Consider the following 10,523-nt stretch of genomic DNA (forward strand, 5'->3'; position numbering starts at 1 on the left):
AGTGCACTTGAAATGCAGTAGATTCATGCTCACTCAGCTTGTGTTGTACGCAAACAAATAAACTTGGTAAAAAGTCCTCATATTACATGTATACACAGTACAGTTAATGTGTAAAATCAGTCAATGTGTTAAATCAGTCATTGTGTAACTTTCACATAGGTAATTCACACAACACGAATTCCAAACATGTTGATGCTCAATTATATCACCATGACTGACAGTGATAGGATTCACAGAAAACAAAAGTCAATTTGTATCATGTTTTTGGCTTCTAAACCCAGCATAATGAATCTATTGTGATGTTAAAGTTAAAGCTCTTTTGAACTTCTTAATATTTTTTGTCAATCTTTCACACAAGTTGAGAGATTTATAAGGTCTATTTGAAATTTGTTTTTACACATTGACTGCAACATATATTCGTGTGGCCAATACAAAATTAAACTAAACAAAATAGAGCAACATATTCCTAAACTTAATATACCGATCCGAAGTTTTATTGAGAAGGGTACTGCATGACAGCAACGTTAACAAGAAAAACAATAACATTGAGGTGTGTTATTTACTTTGCCAATTATGGAAACAGTGTGTATCCACTTTGCTCCCTTTTCATCATCTTCATTTGATTGTGAGTGTTTTTATCAATTTAATTTCTGAAATGATTAGGTGTAATTCAATATGGCATTCAAAGGTATGAGACGTACATAAACACATAAAGTTGTTACTAGTATCTCTATTACGTATTTGGAATCAATATATAATACAATTATGAAAGCATATTTTGAAGGTAAGGAGCTTTTATATCATATGTATCGTTCAGGTCCATTTTAAAGCAAAATGTAAAATGGGAACATATAAGATTTAGAGAAATGAAGCCATTTTAAAAGTGTATAAATGTGTATTAATTTTTATGATTTATTACTCTTTCTTATATTCCTGATTACCATAATCAATCTCATGTAAATCTACCAACATAGCATTGTCCCATATTGTCCCAAAACATATTTTTTTTAATGTCAATTAACAATGATGTAATGATATGCATAACATTAACTCTCATTTCATTTATCATAATTTGATATGTACTTTCCATATATATATATATATATATGTGTGTGTGTGTGTGTGTGTGTGTGTGTGTGTGTGTGTGTGTGTGTGTGTGTGTGTGTGTGTGTGTGTGTGTGTGAAAATTTTCTTCAATTGCACTACTTTGTGCAATTAATTGTATCAATAGGCCTAAAGTTCATGCATAAATCTAATCAATAATCAATCTCTTATATCTTTTTGTGTCAGCAACAAAGAATAACATGAATGTTTCTCATTAAAGATGAAAGGTACATGATAGCATTATGCAGTGTGTGTTCTGGTGATAATTGCTGCAACTTCAGATCTAGAGGGGTTAAACAGGTGCCTATAATCCATCAGAGCGGGGTTTGTTGAATACATTTATACATCTCAGCATGAACCATCTATGATGACTATGTACTCTTGATAAGCCCTATTCATTACACTAACTCTGCACTCTCAATCCTGTAAGTTGGGCTGAATGGTCTATTAGAAAGAAGAAAAGAAACGAATGCTAATCACTATTGGATAAACATGTTTTTCCTGCACAAAAAATACCAATTTAATGCCAGTGAAATGACTTTTATCGTTGTCTTTTAAAGGAACAACTTACCATTTGTATTTGACCATTAGTATTTGATATATATTCGCATGTAGTTGGCTACAACAATGCAAGAGGATCTATGTACATCTTTGTCAATAGAAAAGTCATCACTATCCAATTTAGATAATTTGAAGCTTGTTTTCAAATTAACACAAAGGCCACTCTTGAAACGAGGACAGTTGAACTTGTCAGTGCACTGGGTTCATCGTTACTTAAAAGCATTTGCATAAGACCCTTGTAAATGTTAGAACCCGTGCAATGCACTGCATACAAGTGTTATCTATTAGATCTACATCCAACTTGTCCGATAGTAAGTTTATCAAAAATGCCAAGTTCCTTGCCTCCTCCAATGTATATGACAAGATCTGCAATAAAATCTGAAGGACTAATTATAAGGTATGTTGTTATGGGATGAATTGCAATTGTAAAGCACAAGGGGAGTGTGGGGGTTGGGGGAATGAAGGATTGAAAATGCCTTATTAATCCATATTGATCTTTATTCTCCAAAGAAAACCAGAATTGTTATCAATGTTTCGAGTCTCATCAGGCCATAATTAACGTTTATGAAGTTGTAACGTACAGTTATGTGACGTCATATCATTTAGGAGAATTATGGCGTCACAATACCAAGGTAACAATGAACAAATAACTGACCCCCTTTACATTGTACTTAGGCGAGTATTTATGAATGAAATGTTGGTCTTTTTGAAAAAAATGTAGGTACATTATACAAATTAAGCTTATATAGCGGGAAGCCTAAAACACTGCCGCTTCCACATTTATCGAAATGTTCACTGAGTGGAATAGAGGGGGTGTGGCCTCTTCATTTGTGAACGGTGAAGATTCTTTCTTCTTTTTAATTTAAGTTCTGTCTTTCCTATATACTTTTCATTGCACGCACTAGAAAAACAATCAAGTAAACAACATTTCTAGTATCACAAGTCATTTTGTTTTTCAGTAATTCAGTAACCTTTGTAATTTGGACTGAACAGATAACGTTATGTGTGTGTGTGTCTATGTGTGTGTGTGTGTGTGTGTGTGTGTGTGTGTGTGTGTGTGTGTGTGTGTGTGTGTGTGTGTGTGTGTGTGTGTGTGTGTGTGTGTGTGTGTCAAATGAGAATTTGCCTGTTAAATTGTTTTTAATATGAAATGTTTCATCTCATGATCATGATAATCGTCGCCACCAAAGGATATTTAGATTTCAAAATATAGTCTAAGCAAAAAACCAAGACTGAAACATTACTTTATGTTTATTTCTAGCTACCGAGTTATACGCACATGTGTGTACATGAACTCTCAAAAAATAAAATTAAACAAAATGGAAATCAAATTGCCATGAAACGGTACATGTTCATTTTGTCACGCATTTATTTTAACATTGATAGGTGCAAACATTCAAGAGAGCTGTTCATGTTCTTTAACACTGTTGATCCAGGTGGCATAGTGAGGAATGTCTATGTACACAGAAACAGCTTCTTCGCAACTCCTGTGTGATGTGCTGACAGCGTACAGAAACCACTTATATTCTCGTTGAAGCATCATTGGGGCTCCTGAATTTCCCTGAAAATTGTGAGATCATTTATAGTGCAAGTTGTAAGTTGTATTTTAAATTTAAGGATGTCTATCAACTGAATATTCAATTCAATTCAATTCCGCATTGTAAAGTAAATTAATAGTGTAAGTTGTAAGTTCTGTTTTATAGATAATGATATTATTAAGTAAACTGATAATTTATTCAATAAGTATTACCCAAATTATAAATTTAGTACATGTGAACATGACATTTATGAATGAGTAAGATGGGTTTAACGCCGCTCAGAACAGTATTCCAGTTATATCACAGATTAATGTGGGAAGAAAGTCCGAAGTGATGCAGGTTTCAGACATTTACCAGTTAGGCGAAACCAACAAACTCGGATATATATTGTGCTGACAAAACAAAAAACATAATCAAGGCGAACCGGGATTCGAATCTACAATTATAAGTTTCCGGCGTACCGAAGGGATTCAACTCTGCACAGCGAATTGCAGCGCCTAAGACTGTGCCTCACGATTAATCATGGAATATAATTATATTCCTTACATGACAAACTGACGAAGAAGATATGCTAGACCACAATCCAGCGCAGATCGAATGCTGTAGTGCCGAAACTTCCGGGTAGATGTTCACACACTCCTCACGGCTTATTACTGGTAGCACAGTTGCCTGCAATCTTGCCCTTTGTTTGTTCCAGAAACCTTAAAACATCAAAGGAAACTGGCATATTAAAAGTTGTAAGACAACACAAAAGGACATCACATTGACATCTACATTATACCTTTTTTTGTCACCAATGAAACTATATGACAAGTCACACTACATACAAATAGTACACAAATTGCCGGGCAAAAGAAGGTAAACACTTGAAAATTGAACTCGACCCAAAACTGAGAAATGCTATGAAAATGTTAATAGGCTAGAAAACAGAAACCGAGACACTGTAAACTTCAGGTGCAAAACTCAAACGTGATGCCCGTATCAAATACATCCCAATCGCATAACCATTTGTTGTTTGTCTCATTTCTAGCCCCCATCAAACATCGGTGTGTGTGCTTTCTTTTGCCCGACAGTTTAGAATTGAAAAATAGACAAAATGGTTTGATATAGGGAAGAAATAAAACGCCCTTACGCCCAAATCCTACGATTGTGACCAGTTCTCCCTTTTCAGGATTGGTTGCTGTTCCGGGTATACATATTGGCTGAATACAGGGCGTAAACCAAACCTTCTTCTTCAAGGTGAGAACTGCGACATCGTGTCCTGAAAATAATACAGGCACAACATCAACCCTTTTAGTAATGAGAATTGAATTGATTTTCTTTATATCCCATATGTTTTCAGCAGAGATTTGATTGATTATGGAAATGGTTTTGTAAGAACTTACTTGCCAAACCAGTGTTTCTGTATTTAGGATGAAGCGTAAAGGACTCCAAGTCTATGTAGGTGAGCTGTCCAGCCTTTTGTGAACCCATACCCACATGCACATCGTCAGCGAGAAAATACCTTGTAAAGATAATATGGAATGTAGTGTATGTCGTTGTTATTTCTTTGACGTAAATTGGCTGTTGGGTTTCCCATGATGTTTAATTTGTTTATTGTATTAGAACTCTTGAGAACTCTTCACGAGTTTAGAAATTGCAAGTACATGTTCCTATATTCGATGAAATATGTCTGTCTCACAATATTAGGACCATCTTGTGAACAGCGTCATTCAATCGTGAAGCGTCAAGCAAATGCTACAAAAACAAATGGCGTCATGATGTTAACTTCAGAGGGGTTAAACAGGTGTCTTTCAACCATTAGAGGGGGGGCTTGTTGAAAACATTTATGCAGCTCAGCAGTCAACATGTATTGGTTATAACACGAAGGTTACTTGACAATCAGATTTTTCGCTTTTTTCTGTTTTCATATGCAGGCAACTCGATCTGTCCATTCTGACTTTTGTCAGATTTAGTGAATTTGTTAGAGATAGTGATGTGTGTGATAACTTGTTATTTTCGAGTAAGAACATTTTCCTTATATGAATACAATGCATAAACATGTGGATGAGCCATGTGGTTCGTAAAACTCATCTGCCTTCACCATAACAAATGACCAAATATTAGTATACCATCAGCCAGCGTGGAACATGTAATGATCTCACCCCGCCAACATTATTGTTCTAAATCATTTTGACAACAAGACAAACGTAGTATCCTTTAAGAAGGTTCATCATATATAAATTCATGAATCGGACAACTTTATTTACAAATCTAGATATGCTTGTGCATGATAATAGACATATGTCTGGGTATTGGGACACAACCAACTCGTATCCTAAACATAGCTTAAACAAATGTTAAATGGCGACTATGCTCTAAAGTAAGTGCACATGTTCTGCCCAGAAACTATTATCTGAAGGACGAGAATCAAATTTGCTAGGACTGCCAATTAACCAACCCCCGTCCACCTTTAAGAATATTATTTCATTTTCTTACCTTTGACTGAAGCAATGGGCAGCAGTGATGATATGCCTCTCGTCTATTAAGGTTCCAACACACATTTCAGCCTTCCTTTTCTTATCACGAACAATAACTACCCATGGGTGTGGGCACTTTCTGTTCAGCACTGTACCGCATGAAGATACTGGAATAAATGTATGCTTTAATATATTATGTGATCCAATGCAATGCATGATGTAAATGAAATGGACAAGGACGTACCTATTCTGTTGTTGTTACATGTGGTCTAAGAAATGCTAAAACAAACAAAAGTATTTTTCATACAAACCAAATACGTGTTCATTCAAAAGCATTTATAAAAAAAGTATAATATTTTTTTTTTATAATACATGTTTTGCACTGTTAAATAACAACATGACCTGAAAATCAGATATAAACTAATCGCCTTTATTTTTTTGCAAATATGGATATTATCTGTCATATGTAGGGCTGATATGCATGAACTTACGCATCTTATCACAGTTTTTTGCAAATATGGATATTATCTTTCATATGTTGGGCTGATATGCATGAACTTACGCATCTTATCACAGTCAAGTAGGTCATAGAGTTGCTGGGAATCCGCATCATGAAGGAGATTGGTCAGAATCTTGCATAACTCTTCACGAAATAAAAACTAAATAAACAGATCGTTCATTGTTGAGGTAAACATGATTTCTTTAGCAAATTAGCAAATACTTATTTCCTTACAAATCTTTATATATTCATAAATAGCATTACGTCCATTACTGCTAGTGTCGTTAATTGGTTAAGATTGATAATTCCACTAAACAGTACAGCCAAAGAAAGAAGCAGATGAGTTGTTCAAGCCTTACTTAATTAGCAATTCTATAGGACCGACGCAACGTTTTGATTAAAGATCGATAAAAGTACTAGTTTTTAAAGACGATCACATGAACATGAAATGAAACACATTTGAAAATGCTTTGCTATCTAGCAAGTAGAACTTATACATTGTTCAACGTACAGCACAAAAATCATATCATTTGAAAGCAGAAAAAATATACTTATGTTGATTTTGAACAACAAAAGGCAAACGATTTCACGGTGAAAATTATATAAACCTGAGAGCATATTTTATACTGTAGCTCTATTACATGCCATTACATATCAAAAGAAAATTAATGCATTATAACATCCACCTACCTCCAACTCCTTGTGCAAGAAAACAATGGCATATGCAGAACAATAGGCTGATGACAAGAAGGATACGCATTATTCAAGACAGTTGGCAACTCAACATTGCTTCGCTGGATGATCCCGTCTGATTCTCACTCCGTGGTTTTTGTATGTTGTACTTGGGTCAACATGCACAGGGTAGGTCTTAAAGGCTAATCGTTTGTGTTTTTAATCAAAGTGCAATTAAGATCAAAGAGAAGCATGTATACATACCTATATATATTAAGACGTTTTCCTCCCTGAGCTATAATTGAGCAGTAGCTCTAAGATTTAAAGGACGTATTTAATCTAAAACCAACTATATCATGAGTCATCTGTTAATGACGTCCCGCCTTAAACCCACTTATCTAGACATAATAAGATTCAGGAGGACGAAAGCATATTTTTGACGACACACATAAAATGGGAATGTAATTGTCATATTCTTATACAGATGATGTTGTCGTACATGTATACCTGTGTTTTTAAGGCAAAAGCAACGTACTTAAGAATCTTCAAAGGTTATTTACAACCGTAACATTTTTTACAAGTGTTTTCTTTCCATTTCCCACCACAAAACAAATAGTTCAACAACGAGAAGACATCACTTTATCACAATCAAAGTACTCACCATTCACTACATATTCACCAACATTCTGAATAAATTGATGTGATAAAGGGCACATATTCAACAGATTTACAATTGGCGTTTAAATTATGTGTACATATGGGGTGCATCATAATCAAGCTACAGACTGTAATATCAATTTCAAAAAATATTTAGGGGCTTCAGTATACGTGTGCCATAAGTCACATACTGGAGAAAACACATCTCTGATTCCCTAAAGCGTGCATGGTCCAATTACTTGTCAATATTAGGTTGGAGCTGTCCACAATACTCAGTAAGTAGATTGTAAATTAGGTATAAATCGTGAATTGAAAGAAATTGAAACTGTACATGTTTGCCTGTAAGCCCTTCCTGCGTGTTAAATGTACAACTGCAAATAATGTTATAAGAGGTGAATGGGGAAGATACCCTCGATATATGTATGTCTGTAAAAGCGTTATAAAATATCGGTGTGAAAGTTTACATATGCCTGACTAAAGGTTTGTTAGAAAATCATATATTTCGTTACTTAATGCTGCGCACAATGGTAAAACAAACTGGGCCTCTAAAGTTAGACAGCTTTTATTATGTTCAGGTTTGGGCTATCTGTGGAAATAACAGTCTGTTCCAAACGTACCAAATGTTTTGTCAGAATTAACTGATAGCACAAAATCATATGATTACTCATTGTATAAAGTTAACTTCAATACCGAATACTATATCTTAGTCCTAACATGTTATAAATTAAGAACCACAATGGCACGGTAAAGATGCAGTTCCCATCGCCTAAGAATTGAATCAGGAAGATTAACTTCAGAAAAGAGAGAGAATAGAATTTGTGTTATTTGTAAAGAGAACTGTATAGAAGACGAAAATCATTTTATTTTGATGTATGAAACATATTATACCTATCCTACTAGACACAAGTTTCATGTATTTATGTCGTCTAAGGCGCCGCGATTCGCTATGCAGAGTTGCGTCCCGTGGACACGCCAGAAACCTATAATTGTGGGTTCGAATCCCGGTTCGCCCCGATTATGTTTCTAGGTTTGTCAGCACCATACCCGTGCTCGTGGGTTTCACTGAAGTGATTTAAGCCTGAGACCTGCATCACCTCGGGCTTTCCTCCCACATTAAGCTGACACGCCGCGATATAACTGGAATACTGTTAAAAGCGGTGTTAAACACAACTCACTCACTCACTCACTCACTCACTAATTACGGATACACATTCAAAAAGCTATCGATGTACATATATATATCAATGTGTATCAGAAACAAACTGGCACACTGAGTCTTCGACTACCTATATTACCATTGTATCATGGGCCTATGGCCTACAATACTGAATAGATAAAGTTCATTGATTGGTTATCTCTAAAACTTGCCATTGTCAATGGCATACACCTAAATGTTAAACAGTTGTTTTATCCCTGAGAATATATTGCAGCAAGATTCAGTGCTTCACCTCCTAACCTTTGCTCCCACCTAACAGATACAAGCAAAATATGTAATCATATTAGTCCTTGCTCGGGTCAGATACCTGCCTTCCCTTAAATACGCCTGTTGTGTATATCATTACATGGATATGTTTCTTTAGCAGTGATTGCTTATGAATATGGAAATGGGCTTGTCACTTTGATATAAGACATGCATGTATCCATGTTCAGGTAGTTGTTCAAGCACACAAGAGGTAGTGTGAGACCCTTGAATTATCCTTGGGTCGATTATTTGTATTTGGCACACAAACTGTACATGTATGTCTCGACATTATGCTTCGTTTTGGTGTGTGAATGTTCACATATCATAGAACATCATCCAATTGGATGGTAATCTTCAACCTCATCAACAGGTGGGTTTCTTTGAAATCGAATCCTTTCTTCTGTCCAATTCTGTCTTGAAGTGTTAATAATATATTTATGGACGTTTCCAAATACCTCTCACTCTAATATACGGTCATGCGATTTCACATATGTATTCATCGTTTCAAATGTGTTGATAAACATGATCAGACAAATTAATCATACAATGAAAGAAATGTTTTGATGAAACTTTGTCAACGCCTCAAACAAGACCTTGCGGTAATCTAGTTGTTAGAACACTCTCCTTCCTCCTAGCAACATGTTAAACTTTGCAATACATGTAAGAATATCCCATCAAAACCCCAAAACAATAATAATCTATAATTATAATTTGTTCTCATTTTCAGTGAGGAATCTTACGCCGCTTTCAGCCATCGTCCAGCAAGATTAAGGTATTGGATAAAATATTGCCATTCATAAATTGTACCTAGGAGTCAGACTGGATCTTTTGTCCAGCGGTCTAACATTTATTTAAAGCATGTTCTACAGAACACCTTTTAATGCAGTCGATGATTCTGGTGACTGTTTCTTTGTTTACCTTCTTTATGCTACTGTTCATTTTGTAACACACTTTTAACGAATTCTAAGAAATCTTTTGTGGAAACATTTGACTATTAAACCTCATGATATCAACCAAACTTCAAGTAACGACAGAATATTTGAAGACACTCCCTGTTCACCAATCACCCAAGCATATAAATACAACTACATCGAGCAAATTTTTATTAAATGTATCCAACAGAGAATGCATATTGACTGACGGCAAACCTTAACTACCCGCAACAAGGAATTTTAATTGTGGATTATCGCCAGTGTCGCTGCATTTAGAAACATGATTTGTTGGAAGGTATTTTCAAGGCTTGTGTTGTCTCTCGTAAGTCCTACCTAAACATGGCTTATGCAAAACTGCATATGTGCATGGGTTTATTGCTATGGAATTTGCCGTCGTTACCCAACGATTGAATAAAGCTTATAAATTACTAAAAATCTGTATACACACTACTGTCATATCATTATTCTTTGTAGTTTGCTTCAAACATTCATTAGTTTCAAGATTTAATTGCCTACTTGTTACTTGAGTACATTCTTCAAAGCTTTCAGCTTGACAGATCTCTGCTGACGCTCTCCTGTTAATTGCTTTAGGTAAGAACCCGGATTTGAGTGGGTATCAATGAGTCAGTAAACATGCGA

General features: G+C 35.3%; 1 protein-coding gene across 1 annotated transcript; it reads right to left on the reverse strand.

Annotated features, from left to right (window-relative positions):
• Positions 1–2,898: 2,898 nt before the first annotated feature.
• Positions 2,899–6,978, reverse strand: LOC124116252 (CLIP domain-containing serine protease B9-like). Its single transcript, XM_046477509.2, has 7 exons — positions 6,852–6,978; positions 6,225–6,305; positions 5,682–5,829; positions 4,589–4,707; positions 4,336–4,464; positions 3,750–3,904; positions 2,899–3,226 (listed from the first exon to the last, which is right to left on the reverse strand). Exons 1-7 carry the CDS (start codon positions 6,919–6,921, stop codon positions 3,062–3,064), a joined length of 867 nt encoding a protein of 288 aa, XP_046333465.1. The 5' UTR covers positions 6,922–6,978; the 3' UTR covers positions 2,899–3,061.
• Positions 6,979–10,523: the final 3,545 nt, after the last annotated feature.

Source organism: Haliotis rufescens, unplaced genomic scaffold, assembly GCF_023055435.1.
Source record: "Haliotis rufescens isolate VD_foot unplaced genomic scaffold, xgHalRufe1.0.p SCAF_19, whole genome shotgun sequence".
Lineage (NCBI taxonomy): Eukaryota > Metazoa > Mollusca > Gastropoda > Lepetellida > Haliotidae > Haliotis > Haliotis rufescens.